Raw genomic sequence first — 17479 nt, 5'->3', positions numbered from 1 at the left:
TTACAGGTTATTCCAGATAAAGAGGTTCATTTACTCTAGATTATATTTACAGCAAATGTTTACATAGATGTACCTCCCAAGAATGAAATAAAACAGCTTAAAAATTAAAGAGAGATTTAAAAAAAACAAAAGATAGTAGTGCCAGAGAGAGTGGAAACAATGATAAAATGGAATTATAGGCTAATTATATGGAATTTTTAAACACTGAATGGTACTTTTTTATTATTGCTTCAGTTTTTCTGAATGGGGAAGAACCATTCCTCATTACAAGCACATGCATTGCAAACAGAAGCTCCCAGATGCAACCCCTGATTTGCTAGCAACTCCATTTTAAAGGACCAAATAGCAAATGATGTGAACGACTCCTAGCAAAAATCCTGCAGAGCTGCTGTCAGTCCCTGGACTAGACCAACAAAGCACCAGGTATAAGGCAGCTTTCTAAATTTAATGCCAATCATGTGGTGGAGGAGAGGTCCAGCTGACCTTTTCAAGTGGATTTGTACACACTGCTCTTGCTGTTCATTCATTCCAGAATGCTTGGGACTGTGTCGTTACAGTGCTGGTGGGATTGTGGGAATAGGGGTATATTCATCTATATGTGGTGGAATTGCCCCAAGGTGCGTAATTTTTGGAGCCGAGTCTTTGACTCGGTTTCAGAGATTACCTCACAGCATCTACAGCCTGATCCCAACTTCACTTTTCTGTCGATGGAAAGTGACACAAACCAGGTGCACCACCATAGGGAATTGGTTTTACTGCTTCTGGTGGCTGAGTGGATGGAAGTTGCTCAGTGCTGGAAAGCAGTAGTGGGCCACGCTAAGGAAGGATAATGGGCTTATGGGTGTGGGATATTGCTCTTGCGGTGCATTTAACTTATTGCAGGGTTGTCCTCAGTAGGTCACGACAAGACAAATTTGACACAATTTGGTTTCCAATGTTGTGTTTTATTATTAGCAATTGGGAATTATACAGTCCCCTACAAACCTATGAAGGACTCTGGCTTGGGTATTCCCTGAAAGCATTCCTGGTAACTGTTTGAGGTTTTGACTGCATCAGTATCTGTAATTCATTGGCAAAATTGCTCTTCTTCTTATAGCCATGTTGGCTTGTTCTGTTATTTTACAATTTATAAAATTCAATAAAAATGTTTTTTAAAAAATCTGTTCTGGGATCACTTTGCCAGAAGCAGCCAGCAGAAGGAACCAACACAGCAGATTGAGAACATAAGAAGAGTCCTGCTGGTTCGGGCCACTGGCCCATCTAGACCAGCATCCTGTTCTCAGAGTGGCCAACCAGATGCCTGTGGGAAGCCTGAAAGCGGAAGAGCACTTTCCCCTCCTTATTGCCAAAGAAATAAACAAAATAGTAAAGCAGGCCCAAATTAGTTAGATAAATGGTCAACAGCACATATTCCTTGTAGTAGCTGGGCAATGGGCAGACTTGTCCTAACATTAGGACCAGCCTTCAGCTCCTTTGTGCAAAAAGCTAAGAGTTGTTGCTTCCTCCCTTCCCTACTGCTCCCAATTAGCATCTTTCCTCTCTTCCACTGATGGCCAGAAGAACTTTACAATGCCAGGAATGGCCACTACAGACATGCTTCCCACATTGACTGCTCTAAGGTGGTGCTATCATGGACAAAATGATATCACTAGATATCATAGGGAGCCTCAGGCCCGCAGGCCTGAGATCCAGCATTTTGTCAGGCCTCTCAATCCAGTCCCACCCCTCCATCTAGGCCACACCCACACCTCCCCTTAGAACAGTGGTGAGGAACATGTGGCCTGGATATTCTTGGACTCCACTTCCCATCAGCCCTGTCCAGCAGTCAGTGGTGAGGGCTGATGGGAGCTGTAGCATAGCAACATCTGGGGGGACCACAGGTTCCCCACCACCATCTTAGAGCAATTGCTCTAAGAAATTTGCACACTGTGTGCATGCCCACATCTTCTTGGAGGTCCTGCTCTTGCTGCTACAGCGAGAGTCTGGGGTCAGTGAGATTATTCTTACATGCAGAAGGCACTAACTGAGTGCTTCTGGTTACATCAACATATCTCATGCTCTAATGCAAGGATGAGGGACCATCCTTGACTATTAGCCAATCTGGCAGGGGTTCTTGAGAGTTGCAGTTCAACAACATCTGGGATTAAACAACACAGGTTCCCCATCCCAGTCCTAATTAGTTATAATTCACTTGTCAGTTATCTCCAGTTGCTAACTTTATTGCTTGAATATTTGCATGCCGTCCCATAACAAAGTTCCCTGGGCGGCATCTAGGCAAAATGTAAAGCAGCACTTTCTCTCCATTAAGGGAGAATATGTGCCAAAGACTCCGTGCTCTCATATTTTCCATTCTTAGATATTTTCTTTAGAGTTTCTGCATCACATGCCAGCTTTGCTTTCACACAGCATATGTTTCATAACACACTGGGGCTTTCACTACATCAGTTATTCATCAGTCATTTTCTGTGTTCCAGGCAGGGCCAGCCCAATACATTTTGCTGCCTGAGGCAACACAAAAGATGGCACCCCTCCCCAATGCCACATACAGAAGCCATCCAGACTGGCAGCTGAATCTAAGGCTGCATTCACACAACATTTTATTCTGGAATCAATGGGACTGAGTACAGTAATACCTCACTTAAGGAATCTACCAGGAACCAAGCTCCTTTTAAGGAAGGCTTTTTTCAAGGTGAAACTGACCAGCTTTGCTTTGCTGTGGATAAGCTGTGCCTTTGCTTTAAGGTGAAACTGACTAGCTTGTGTCTTTGCTTTGCTAGGATGAAAATGACCAGCCTGTGTCTTTGCTTTGCATTGAAGAGATCTCTTGCTTTCTCTCCCAGGGCTAGGGAGGGAAGGTTTCAATAGAATTCAGAGAAGGAGGGGAGGGGGAGGGGACAGGTGCCAGGTAGCCCCTGTTGAAGCTGCCCCCACCATCTACGAGCAGGTGTAGGAGCCTAATCCTATTCTTTCTATGTTATTTCTACCTCTGGTACCAAAGTTTCTGTTAAAGTAATATCCAGGAACACATCTACTTTGTTAACTGAGGTATTACTGTACATGTCTTTTTCCCCCTACATCTAGATCTACTGCATTTTATTTTCTGCACATCTAGAACTACTGCATATTATTTGCCCCTGGAAAGCACTTCTTGAGAAACTGGTTTCATTCAGAAAATAAAAGCTCATTACAGGTTGATTCTGCATTACTCCAAACTGTGTCCATTTGAAAACAGATATAGGCAGTCCCAGCACGGGGTATGTATTCACACCTGGCCAATGACATTGTGGATGGGTATATACCAAGACTGCAATTATCCCTTCCTTCATTCTCCAGCGGCATGTGCAGGGAGGAAAAAGTGTGGGTAACCTAATTAAGGGAAACATGCATCAAGTAACCACAGCTAGGGTTGCCAGGTTCAGGGCCTGAGACTGATCCTGTATCTTTAGGAGAAGAGAAAGTCAGCCAAGTGCAGGTGTTCTTGCAACACTGTAATGGGAAAAACCACATGGTGGACTTCTCCCTTCCCCCTGCACAACTTTTAAAGATACAGAAGACCTCTTGGAGGCAGGGCCTGGCAACCAAGAGGTCTTCTGTATCTTTAAAAGGTGTGCAGGGGGAAGGGAGAATTCCACCTTGTGGTTTTTCTCATTACACTGTTGCAAGAACACCTGCACTTGGCTGACTTTCTCTTCTCCTAAAGATACAGAATCAGTCTCAGGCCTTCAACCTGGCAACCCTAGCTCTGATGCAAACATGACAGATAGATTAAATCAAAGAGATTAGATTAGACAGATTGATACCCATCCAGGTAGGCATTAAAAGTAATAGAATAGTTAGCACTGGCCAAGTGGCAACCCTATGTTATTCTCAGCTGCAGAATAAATGCTTTTACAACTAAAGTTTCATCTCAAATTTCAGGCATCTGATTGCACTTTATATTAATTGCATCAGGAAAGCAATTTCTATCAGGACCACAAAACACGGGAGGAGATACTTAACCTTTCTCTCCCCAGCTGCAATCCAAATGCTGCAACGAGTGACAGAAAAAAGCTTCTAAGAGCGCAAATGGGAACTTTTTTGGTGACTCTATTTGAAATGCAAGGGAGACAATTTCCATAGGTATCACAGTGGGAAAGGGAAAGTTAACCTCCCCTCCCAGGGTCCTGCAGTTCTGAAGGACTCTCAAACTGCACCTAGGATTATGTTGTTTAAATTCCCTGATGTGGCCAAAAGCCAGACAATTAATGTAACATTTTGTTAAACCCATCAGCTCAACGGGGCTACAAGTAGCTCAGATTGTGATGGGGGAGAGAAAGAGAGAGGAAAATATGCTCACCTTGCCTGTAGACTTGACTCCTTTCCAGATGCAGAAGTAGCAGATAATCCAAGCCAGCAGGAGACAGAGAGCCAGTTCCCACCGCACACTTCCCATATGTTCTATGCCATCAGAAATGTTCAGCACTCTCCTCCTACGGAAGAGACAGACCCTGGCTTTATTTCTTCTGGCTTCGCTTTGAAACATCTCAGATTCAGCAACCCCTTACCTGCCTGGACACTTCCCCAGAATATACTATTTCCACAAGGTGCATCCTCACAATGTAATATAAGGTTGCCAGGCAAGCTTCAGGAGGAGCTGGGCAGCCCCAAGCCATTTTGCACCCTGAGCGTTCCCACTGGCCAAGTCAAAGTGCATTGTCGTACCCAAGGCCAGTCAACCTATTTTGTCACCTGAGTCAGAAAATCCAAGATGGATTCCAGAAACCAAACCTGATGGTTTGTAGCCTGGGGAAATGCAGGCGCATCATGCGCTGTGAAAGACTGAAGAAAGGGATGGGGGGAAAGGGAGGGGGAAAAGAAAAGCAGTATGATCCTGAAGAACCACGAGCAACAAGATTATAGGTTGCAGAGTTGAAACAAATTTTCTCACAAAAGAATTCTTATATTCCTTCATCAATTACAGTGAATGTTTGAATAATCTCCAAGTATTTGATATATGATGCCAATATTTGATGCTGTGATAGTCATTTCAAAAAGGAAGATGCAAGGGCAGTGATGCAAGATTTCTATGGAAATGACCCTATGAACACGCTGTACATTTAAAGCACATGACATCCCCCAAAGAAACCTCGGAATTGTAGTTTACCTGTCACAGAGCTACAATTCCCAACACTCTTAACAAACTAGACTTGTCAGAATTCTTTAGGGAAAGTAATGTCCTTTAAATCCTCCTTTCCAATATCGAAGTCCAAAGGTGTCAATACATGTGCGGATAAAAATTGGATTAGATGAGGAAAAATGCCACACCTGCACTATTTCTAAAGCCATTCTGATATAGTGTTTTTGCTGTGCTGGAACACACAACATTATGTGCTACTGAGTGATTTCCAGTGTCAGCCCTCTCTTGCTACCTCCTTTACTGCTTCTTCAATTTTACATAAGGACCTACGTTACTGTATTTGTACATTTGATCAACAAGAAGGGAGCGTGGAATATAGGCACACCACCATAATTCCTAGTGTGCCTGAAATCAGGGAGAGGGGGCTCTTTGGGGGCAAATACAAAGGTACACTATCACATCATGCCAACAGTAGCTTCCACATGATACTGGATGGGTGGACTGTAGGAATATATAAACTGTTGGTAAAGTATGCTTTGAAATTTGCATATATTAAGGGTTCAAATCCCTACACAGCCATGAAGCTCACTGGGTGACCTTGGGCCTCTCAGCCTCAGAAGAAGGCAGTGGTAAACCCCCTCTGAATACCACTTACCAAGAAAACCCTATTCATAGGGTCACCATAAGTCACAATCAGCTTGAAGGCAGTCCATTTCGATTTCAATTATAAATATGCAAAGATAAGGAAGATACGAGAAAACCGAGGCCAAATTTGCCTTCCACTTCGCGCAAAACTTAGCTGATTTAAAACACAAGTACTGCAGGTCAACAGTTAAGATGCTGAGACCAAGATTACATCCTATTGTTCATCAACGTATTTTCTCAGACAGCTGTATGAGCTATTGAGATGTCTAGACCTTGCATGTCCAGCAGAAGACCACTCCTGTGACTGGTGGTCATTGCTGTGGAAACTGAAGTTCCTGAAAGAGGGGTAAGGAGGAGATCTTCACTTACTCCCAGAACTCTATGACTGGAGAGGTGGCATTTTCAGTTGTCACATTTAGAGAAGTGTTTGCCTTCTGGAATTCCATACAGTTCTCTGTAAAACAGGCCCAAGTAAAAGAAACAGTAAACAGATACACAATTATCCACAAAATGAAGCTTATCCACTTTCCTGAAAGAAGACCAGCAATAAAATTTCAGAGTCCCATAGAATGCTCGGAAAAATGGATTCTGACCCCACTGAGATCAGGCCTGACACCAGCAATTGGCCAGGTGGGGCCCTGGCTAAGAGCCCCAGGTACTTAGAAGGGCCCCTCATCAGCCTGACCCCAGGTGCGCTACCATCCACCATTCTGCTTGACGGACCCTGAGATGATTTTGAACAAGAGCCAAGCTCAGCTCCTATCCTCAGTGGCCACCCTACTATAGTCAGGGTAAGATTACAAATCTATCAGTCATAGCATTGCATTTTGAGTAATTTAAGATGGCGGTTAGTCACCATGGATAGAAGCCAAGTTTAGCTCCCATTCAAAAGTGCTACTACCCATCTACTGCCTTCTGGGGAGTGGAGAATGATGGTGAGCATGTTTTGAGGAGCCTTTCTCAGCACCATGCAAAGCCCCCACAAAAAATTCTGGTGCCACACTTGATTGAAAGATAGGTTCATGGGAGTGATTGGGCAGCCAATTACCCTTTCAAATTGATTAAAAGGGTGAGGCAAGTTCTTTCCTGGACAAGATTGGCTCCCCATTATTGTTTCAGAGCTCATGAAATAGACAACAGAACAGATCACGATTCAAGACTACTGGTAGCTCAGCAGTTTCCACCCATTAAAGCAATATTATGATTATTTATTAAATTTATATCCTGCCTTTCCTCCCAATAAGAGCCCAGGGCAGCAATACTGAATGTGGCTAGTGAGGAATATGAGCTAGCCACTTGCAACAATATCCCTGCCTCCATGTAATGGAGAGAGGACAAGGCAACACAGTCAGCCTGCACTGTCTTGTCAAGAGTAGACAATAGCTTTTTTTTATTAAAAAAAATACAAATAGGGGGCATGTGCTGGGGTGAATGCATGGCCTCCACATGGGGGGGCAGGGTTGGAAAATAAGGGAGTGGACAGGTGGAACCCCCTCCACATAAAGCTCCAAAGGTAGAAGCCACAACAGAATTTGAATGGTGCAGATGTTTATTGCTAGCAGAAAATGTCTCAGTACAAACAAATAGTAATCGGACCTTGCAGAATAACAAGGGAGGAACTCCAAGTTACCTGTGTTCCACTCATGGTCACAGCTGCCCCATGGAAGGTCTATGGTGAATGAGCTGAAGAGGTAAAACAAGGCCCAAGCCAGAACAATAATGTAATAGAAATTAAGGAGCACAACAATCACCTGGGAAGCGTAGCCGATTCCTGCAGAGTGAATAAAAGACACAGTAAGGAGCAATGGATGTCCCTCATACCTTTGTACGGTGGTTTACATTCCACACATGCAAAAGTTGGAAGTTTCTGTATACAACACACATCTCTCCATCTTCCTTCCAGGCAACCAAGAGTTCACAGACACATTCCAGCCAGCCAAATGAATGTATAACCTGTGGGAGGGGGTGTGGCTTGAGAAGAGTCCCAGGGGCCCAATAAAGGCATCTGGAGGGCTGCATTTGGTCCCCAGGCCTGAGTCCCCACAGGGCTAAAGGAAGCTACACCTATGACTGGTTCAGATGTTGTTGATTACAATGAAATAACCTCCTTTATTTTTGGGGGCAAGAAATTTCAACAGGTGCAAGACATAACCCTTTGCTTACAATGTTGTGGGTACAATAAATCACAAGCTCTACCCTCTTCTGCCTGCCTGAGCTAACTGCCAGGCTGTTATTAACACACTGATTTGTCTTTAAGTGCAATAAATCAGGAATGCCTAATTATCCAGCATGAGGCTCATTCATTGCACTCTGGGTATGCTGACCTCTGCGATTTCCCCAAATGTGGGAAACTCCACTGCATAATTTGTGGGACTTTTTGCCCCACTTTCCCTTAATTCCAGATTCCGAGTAATCTTTAAATCATGCAAAAATCAGATCAGAGATTGAAATGCATGGTGCAGAGAAAGTAGACAGATTTTTTTTCTCCCCTTCCACTAAATTAGAACTGGGGAAGGGCATCCATTGAAGCTGAATGGTGGGGGATTCAGGACAGATCATTTGCCAAGCTGGATGAGGCTGATGAGAGTTGGAGTCCAAGAAACCACAGGGCCACAGACTCCCCACATCTGCCCTAATGCATCATTTCCATAAAATCCCCATAAAATTGAGTGCACCCTTGTCATTGCAGGATGCCTTGACCATTTCCTCCCCATTTTCCCAGATTCTTCCTGTCACCCTTCTGGCTGTTCCTTCTCTTCTGCACTTCATTATCTTTTCTTCATTATGTCTTCTCCTCGGTACCCTTTCCTTTTTAATTTCCCCTCTACCTGTTTTACACACTTGCCATCCCAGTTGCATTGCCTGAGTGTCATTTATTTTAGAAAATTGCAATTCTGTATAGATGCTCCCCCACCACTTTTCTCCATTGTTTTACACTTTATCATGCAGTGTTTTCCCTTATTTTTAATCTCTAACTCCAACATGTCCCTTATTTCTTAATTTTGATCTGGCAGCCCTCAATCCCAACCAGGAGAGAGTGGAAAATTTTTTATTTAAAGCTAACATAAAAACCTGATTAATAAAAACTAGATCTGAACATAAAAGAAAGAAAGAAAGAAAGAAAGAAAGAAAGAAAGAAAGAAAGAAAGAAAGAAAGAAAGAAAGAAAGAAAGAAAGAAAGGAGCCTTACTTAGCATTCACCCCAAGCTGTCTGACATTGCATTTGTACCATTTTCTCTTACCTGTTAGATCCTTCCTTGTAATCAGCCTAGTAAACAGTCTAATTTAACATGGTCTTTCAGCTAACATACAACCTGAGCTTCTGTTTTTCTTTTCTATCATTTTTTTAAAAAAAATTAAATGAGACTCCTAAGGACACTTCAGCCACATTCTGTTGCCTTCATGACAGTATTCTTTATACCAACTAACAGAGCAATCCAACTCAGGGGTAGCTGGTTTAAGTTGTGCTGGAACAAGAGAAGCTGGTGTAAAGTTCTGCCGCATCCAATTGCCATTCAGGAGCCTCTGGGTTGGCTGCATGCTGGCTCAGCTGGGAGCTGTGTACAGGGCCTAGAAAGTAGAAGCCTGCTCTCCCAAATACCCCTACCGGGGAATAAGCCCTCTCCATTGACTTCTACTGCAATTACTTTCTTAAACTGACCTTTTTGCTGGTGTAACTTTTGCCTGTATCGGGACCTGCAAGAGCGCTCCAAACACAAGTTGGATATGGCCTCTCTCACCTCAATCACCTCCCCAACACACCTCCAGAACACTCCTTTTCTGGGCCTTATGTTGGCTTACACCAGTTCTACTAGCGCCAGTCTCGGCTGAGTTGACCTGGACTGAAGGACTTATGCCAGCCAGCTCAGCTGGAGATCCACCACATCCAACTACCCTCAGGCTGGCATAAATGCAAACTGGATTACACCCACAGGCACATCTGCAATTCCCATGGACTAGTATCATTCACACCAAGAAGCAGGAGGAGCTGTAAGGTACATAATTCTCCAAAACCTGAAACAGTGCTGATGCAGAACAATTTAAAGCAAACATTTGACATTTGGTAGATATTAAACATCGACATGTGTATGCTGACAATCTCGGCAGAATTTTGTGAACGTCTGAAAAGAGATATATTTCCCCACTTTGGGGACAAAATGCTAATGAAAACTGTTAGTCACACTTAGGTGATTATCTGTCAACATTCACCAGTGCCTCTCTTGATTTTAGGGTGTTTTTGTATTTGCCTTTGATGTCCAACGTTCATGATTCATTACTTTAACTGCTTTTGCTACTCCAGACACATTGTGGTTTCCCTTGGAGTGATTGCACTAGCAATGGGTTCAGGCTATTATTTGGATCCTGCCCTTCAGCTGTATGTTGTTTCAAAAGGGATACAGCCAGTTCTCATCTACCATACAATCTGAACCCTAATCTGTATTTGCTGAAACAAGCCAGTTTCTTCTATCATGGTTCGAAGTTGGCTTGGTTCAAAATAAACAATAGTTAATATTAACCATTATGGGCTTTGGACAATACAACAACAAACAATTAATCAAAAAATGGAAGCATTGTCCCCACGTCTCCTTGCAGCCACGACAAAAGAGGAGAGAGGGAGAAGGGGAATGCATAACCACAAGGTTCATCCAGGGTTATTCCAACCATAATAAGTGGTGGTTTATCATAACATCTGATCATGGCTGTTACAAAAAAATGGCAGCAACATCATGTCATTCTCACCCTCTGTTTTTTCAACTAGAATCCCAACATCATTATTCTTTTTTTTTTTTCAATTAATTTTTATTCCAATTTTCAAAACCAAAACAATACAAAAGAAAACAACACAAATCAATAACTAGTACAATACAAAAAGAAAGAAAATATATATATATATATATAAAAGAAAGAATATTGACTTCCGATTTGTCATAGTTCAGCTATAAATCTATAATATATAACAAACCTATCTCTTAATAGATTATAAAATCACCTTCCTCCAACGGTTATCTTAGTTGGTTTCAAATCTCATTAACATCATATCATTTTAATCTTCCACAAAAAGTCAAAGAGAAGTTTCCAATCCTTGAGATATACCAACATCATTATTCTGACCATTTCCCCATCCCTGCCAGCAGCTGTAGACTGGGCGGGGAGGGCAGGAAAAATGCACAGTGTAATGGTGACATAGGATAAGTTGCAATACACATTAGCGGAGAGGAGAGGTGGAAACTCCATATTGAGCTGCTTCCCAGTATTTCTTCTCAACATGTAATTATCTAAAGGGGGGTTAATACATGTGAGGGAGGAACAGCTGAAATGCCCACAGCAACACAGGATGCTGTTATCTTATCATTTGGTATGTTATCAAACTTCAGAAAAGGGGTAAATTTGGACTTTGGACAAAGTGTGAGCCATATTTGCTCAGGAGGTTAGGAAAGCCCAGCTTGTCCCATCTTTTATACTCAAACTTTCTGCAACTGGCTCTTGAGATCGTTTAGTGGCACTTGGACTATGACAGACTGAAATTTTTCTTGCCATTTATCCTGCAGAGAGAGAGAAAGAGAGAGATCTGGAGATCTTAAGTGACATTGACAGAGCTTTTTCTTGTAATCACTCCAAATTAATCTCTGCTAGATTTTGCTTAGTTGTGTATGTACAGTAAGAACATAAGAAGAGTCCTGCTGGATTGGGCCAAAGTCCCATCTAGGCCAGCATCCTGTTCTCACAGTGGCCAACCAGACGCCCCAGTGAGAAGCCTGAGTGCGGGACCTGAGTACAACAGCAATCTCTCCACCTGGGATTCCCAGCAATTGGCACAACAAATCCACATTTAAAAAGGAAAAAGCCCAGAGCTTGGAAAAGTTACTTTTTTGAACTACAACTCCCATCAGCCCAATCCAGTGGCCATGCTGGCTGTGGCTGATGGGAGTTGTAGTTCAAAAAAGTAACTTTTCCAAGCTCTGAAAAAGCCCATACTTTTTAGTTAGGAAAGTAGTAGGGAAATGCATTGAAAAGTGTGGAATGAATGAATGAACAATAGAGCTTGGAAAAGTTACTTTTTTAAACTACAACTCCCATCAACCCCAGCCAGCATGGCCACTGGATTGGGCTGATGGGAGTTGCAGTTCAAAAAAGTAACTTTTCCAAGCTCTGGAACAATGGGAAGGCATGTAAACACCCCATGAGCAAATCAGGATGAATCCTCATTGTGGTATAACCACCCTGTAAACAAATCAGAAAGAATGTAGTCTAACCACCACATGAGTTGCGTGCAAGTAAATCAGGATGATCAACTGATGCAAGATTAATTGATGAAAGACCTACAGAAACAAAATTAGTGTATTATTACAACTCTTTGCATGGCTCAGAGCTGGCACTGAGGAAAAGCAGGGCTCTTCTGCCTTAAACAACTAACTCACTCATCTTAATGGAAATCCAAGAGGCCAAGTCTTTTCTAGTATGGAAGTACAACTATAGGGAAAGCTTTAACCATTCACATTCTGTCTGTCAGACATCTTATTACTTGTGTGTGGTCCCTGATTTATTTTGGGGCCTTCCACCCCCATCTGCAAAAGAGGATAAAAATTTGCATAAGATACAAAGTGTATTTAAATGTTATGCAAATTTGTGTCCTCTTCTGAAAGGTAGGCAGAGGGCCCAAGCCACATATAAGTGTACTGGGCCTAGAAAATCCTATTGGCACCCTGCATAAAATAGCCCTTCATGCAAAACTTGATCCAGGCTTTCTGTCAACTAAGATGGTCCCATCAATCACATCCAACTCACCTTCAAAGAGAGGACACAGCCTCCGCCAGGAAGTGACACCTCCCTGGCTAGTGTACTGCCCAAGCGCCGTCTCCAGGAAGAAAACTGGGATCCCACAGGTGAAGAGGAAGATGAGATAGGGGATGAAGAAGGCACCTACAAATTCAGAACACATGAATGGTCAGTCTTTCAAAACAAGAAGCTATTGTGACACTGAGCCTGAGGGGAAGGGACACTTATTTATTTGTTACATATATATGCCAGGTTTCCTCCAAGGAGCTCAAAGTGGAGCACTCCACATTTTATCCTTACAACAATCCTGTGAGGTAGGTCAGGCTAAGAGACAGTGACTGGCCCAAGGTGAGAAGTAAGTCCCATTGCACTGAACTGGCCTTACTCTCCTGTTAGTAGGCATGTTTTTAAAAGAAAATTAAAAAATGTTTTTGTATTTTTTTTAATAGTTTGATTTTTTAAAAGATAGTAATTGATTTAATACAGTATTGTTGGAAATCTAATCAAAGACCGTATACCTCAGTGAAAACATTTTGCTGAATCACGTTTGGACACTTAGCTTAGTTATGTTTACAATAAAACAGTCCTATAAGCAGTAATATAGTGGCAAATTTAGAAGTGCAGGGTCCCCTCATAATAGTCACACCATGCCCCCTCACACCCTTCACAGCCATGTCCTCTTCTAAGATTATGCAGCCTTCTAAGACTATTTTATTTACTGTATTTATATCCTGCCCTTCCTCCTGAAGGAGTCTAGGGTGGCAATAGAATAAAATTGTATTTTATTCAGTAAAATAAGCTTTCAGTCTCTGTGATTGATAAGTGAGTTGTTTGGACACCAGGAATCCCTGGGGACCTAAAGAACTTTCCCCCTCCCCTGCACTTAGCTAGTGGCTTCTGTCTCCTTGTAATCTCCACTTGAGATCAGGTACACCTCGTAAGTTATTTTCTGCAGATTCTACTACACAGTAAGTGTGGGTGGGTGTTAAAAAATCCCATTATATCTCATTATAGTGTTGCAAGAACACCTGCATTTGGCTGACTTTCTCTTCTCCTAAAGATACAGGATCAGTCTCAGGCCCTGAACCTGGCAACCCTAATCACCAAAAAGAGAGGACAAGATTATTCAGATGTGCATATGCTAATTATATGTAGATACAAATTTAGAAATGATTACTGTAATTTAAGTAGGCCTGCAATACTCCTTACTATAAACTCATAGTCAGAATATGGCTCCTTGTCTACTGGATTATGGCTGCTGCAGATAGCTCTCTCACAGATGGCTAGAATGGCACTCCTTGCCAGGTAGCGCAGGAGCCTCCGCAGTAAACAGTGCTTTGGGTGCTCAGGAAGTACTGTTACTGGAGACGCATCTGCTCGAGCGTAGGGGTGGGAGGCAGAGAAAGAGAGAGAGACCAAGCACACGGTGGTAGTGGTGGTGGCTGCCCCTTGCCTATCTGCCTGCGCAAGTGTAAGAACATAAGATGAGCCTGCTGGATCAGGCCGGTGGCCCATCTAGTCCAGCATCCTGTTCTCACAGTGGCCAACCAGGTGTACAGAAAGAAGAACTGTGCTCAAAGCTTTAGATTGCTAGAGCAAAATGCTATATGATAAAAAGAAAAAAGGCAAGGCAGGCATCCCTGGATGCATTTTGGAAGAAGCCTTCAAGCTGTCTATGTGCAAGGCTTACCTGACCCGATCGTTTCATTTCAGACATGTGTACTGTTAGTTTTGAATAAAAAATTTCCTGGAATATGTTGAACTCTTCTTTTTTTGTGGTGGAGGAATCTATCCCTGTTATTTCCATGTTATTCCTACCTCTGATACCAAAGTTTCTGTTAAAGAAGTAGTGTCCAGGAACGCATCTACTTTGCTAGCTGAGGTATTGCCATACTAATTTTGCTTGAAAGGTACATACCTTTCAGTTTAGTGCATTTTGTCCTGTCTCTTTAAAGGTCAGTCAAGACCAACAGGGAGGCTATTCCTTTTTCTTGCGGAAAGAAAAAATCAGGGTACAATTTACACATGAATGCCAAGTATTATTTTTTTAAAAAAGCAAAGAAACAAAAACCATTATGTGTGTTGAGTTTGAACTGAATGTCAGTGGTGACTGGTGCCCTTTGGGACTGGTAGGGTAGAAGGCTGGGAGACCAATAAGTGCAGCCAGAGCTAATGACTGGCAGAGCCAATTATTCCTTGTTTTGTCCCCATCCTCCTCTCTGCTGAATTCTTCAAAGGCAGCGCAGAGGCCACATATACACCATTCATTTCAAGCACATTATTTCCCCCAAAGAATCCTGGAAACGGTAGTTCATCCTCACAGAGCTACAATTCCCAGCATACTTAAGATCCCAGGATTCTTTGGGGGAAGTAATGTATTTTAAATGCATGGCGTGTATGCAGCCTGAGACAACGGAGGAGGAAGCTGACAGCCACTGCCGCCCCCTAGACTGGTTGTAAGGAAGAAGACAAGCAGATAGGGGCTATATGTGGGCAGACTGACGCTGATGCAGCAGTGCCCCATCCAACCTAATGGACTAGCCTCCATTGCTGAACGCTGATGCCTACCTTAACATTAGCATCCCAGGGGGATCTATGCCTGGCAGTGCACCATACTGGAACTACCTAGTTTAAGTGTAATGGCAAGCCTACAGAACCCTGCATTAAGGAGCAGTTTTGCTTTTGTTTAACACTCACAGCATTACACTTCAACCACACTTGCAGCTCAGGGAAAAGAGCTTAGGCCATTTTGTCCTAGCTGTCAAAGAAAAAAGGGAGGCCCAAACACCCAGATCATCTTTGGATGTAACTCACAGACAAGGATGGGGGGAAACATTCCATTTAGTTCTCATTTCGAAGCCTAACTTGCGCTTCCTGTAACAATACATGAACTGAAATGCAGCTACGCTTCAAAATCCACAGTGCTCCCAACTTTGCGATGCAAATCTCCAGGCAAAACTGCATCACAGCTGTACACCATCAGGGGAAAGTATGCATAGAAATGCATATATTAGTGAAGATAACATCAACAAATGCATTATACTGCAGGACAGGGGGGATGCAACCTTGCTCATGCTTCTTGATCTCTCTGTGGGTTTTGATACCATTGACTATAGTATCCTCCCAGACCAGCTCCATCAAATGGGAATAGGGGGCACCATGCTATGGTGGTTCCAGTCCTATCTACAGGACTGAGTCCAGTGAGTAGCATTGCGTGATTGTCTTTCAGTCCCCTGGGAGTTGTGGTGTGGGGTGCTCCAAGGTACTATCTTCATCCCAATACTATTTAATATCTATATGAAGCTGCTAGGGGTGGTCATTAGGAGTTTTGGGGTGAGATTTTGGGGCAAGGTCTACCTCCCCATAACATAAGGAGAATAAGGAGAGGTTGTGCAGGCCTTGCACCAGTGCCTGGGATGGATGAAGGGGAAAAAGCTGAGCTTGAATCCTGGCAAAACAGAGGCACTGTGGGTGAGTGGTTCCTGTGTCTGAGAAATTGGTTGATTGCCTGTACTGGATGGAGTTGCACTCCCCCTGAAGGAGCAGTTATGGGAGCGTGTCTGGATCCAGCTCTGTCACTGGAAGCTGAGGTGGCTAGAAGGGACTTTTATCAGCTGCATCTGGGAGACTACAACTATTCCTGCACCAGCAAAGCTTGGCCACAGTAGGCCAGGCATTGGTGATTTCAAGACTGGATTTCTGCAATGCACTCTCTGTGGGACTTCCCTTGCACTTGACCCAGAAACTGCAGTTAGTGCAGAATGCTGCAGCCAGATTGCTGACAGGGGTAAGACCATCTCAGCATATAACACCTCTGCTCAGAGATCTGCAGTGGTTACCAATTTGTTACTGGGCCAAGTTCAAGGTGTTACTACTAGTATATAAAGCCCTTAACAGCTTGGGACCAGTTTACTTCCAAGACCACCTTACCCTATATGTGCCCACTGGAGCACTTTGCTCTGCAAAACAGGCACTGTTACAACTGCCACATAATATATGTTCCGCACTTGTAAGAAATCATTCTTTTTGGGTGGCAGCAACTACCCTTTGGAATTCCCTGCCCATTGATACCAGGCAGATACCTTCACTATATACCTTTCAGCACCTGCTTAAAACTTTTCTGTAGGCAAGCCTTTCCAGACACATAGATGTTGATCTGTTTTAATCTTTTTAGTTAGTAGCTGTTTTAATTGTTTTAATTATATTTTGATTACTTTTTTTAACAGTTTCATTGAAAATTGTAATGTTTTTGTAAACCATTTAGAGGTCTTTACATTCAAGTGGTATATAAATTTTGTTAAATAAATAAAATAAAATAAATGTATATATTAGGGGAAACAATGATGAATTTTCATGAAGATTTTTTTTTTAAGGGAACTGATACAGAAATGTGACAAACTGACTTTAAGACTGGGAAACTGAGAGGAACCAAAATTGATGGATTTGTTCATCCTACCCACAGACCGACAGTGTTCACATGTCAAGGTTTGATTTCGACTTACTAGTTCTGGTTTCCAGAAGGGTAGCCATGTTAGTCTCTTGCAGCAAAAAGAAAGAGTTCTGGTACCTTAAAGATCAACAGATGTGTTCTAAAACTTCTGCTGAATTACAGTACTGATATCAGTATATATTCATTAGTATTGTATTGATTTGCATTTGTATTGATGGTTTTATTGTATATTTTTGTATTTTTTTAAAAAAAATGCTGTAAATCACTCAGATATTTTATATGTTGAGTGGTATAGAAATGGTGTAAAATAAAATAAACAGTGGCCATAACAGTGGGGCTGATGGAGACTCTAGCCACATCTGGTGGGCACCATGTTGGCTATCCCTGCAGTAATCCCTATTGATCACAATGGGACTTCTTAGTAAACATGCATTGGGTTGAAAACTCAAGTTTAGGACTCACAAAAATAAAAACAAGCCTCCCCTGTAATC

General features: G+C 42.6%; 1 protein-coding gene across 1 annotated transcript in view; it reads right to left on the bottom strand.

The window, feature by feature from the left end:
- The window catches only part of SLC6A13 (solute carrier family 6 member 13), a 78752-nt gene that overhangs the window by 51678 nt on the left and 9595 nt on the right, over positions 1 to 17479 (bottom strand). Inside the window, exons 2-5 of the mRNA XM_061638669.1 lie at positions 12548 to 12682; positions 7392 to 7532; positions 6131 to 6215; positions 4337 to 4469 (exon numbers count right to left, since the gene is read on the bottom strand). Coding sequence (XP_061494653.1) covers positions 4337 to 4469; positions 6131 to 6215; positions 7392 to 7532; positions 12548 to 12682 — 494 coding nt within the window. The remainder of the gene's footprint in view (positions 1 to 4336; positions 4470 to 6130; positions 6216 to 7391; positions 7533 to 12547; positions 12683 to 17479) is intronic.

This window comes from Rhineura floridana, chromosome 8 (genome assembly GCF_030035675.1).
Source record: "Rhineura floridana isolate rRhiFlo1 chromosome 8, rRhiFlo1.hap2, whole genome shotgun sequence".
NCBI lineage: Eukaryota > Metazoa > Chordata > Lepidosauria > Squamata > Rhineuridae > Rhineura > Rhineura floridana.
This window is presented reverse-complemented; position numbering and strand designations above follow the sequence as displayed.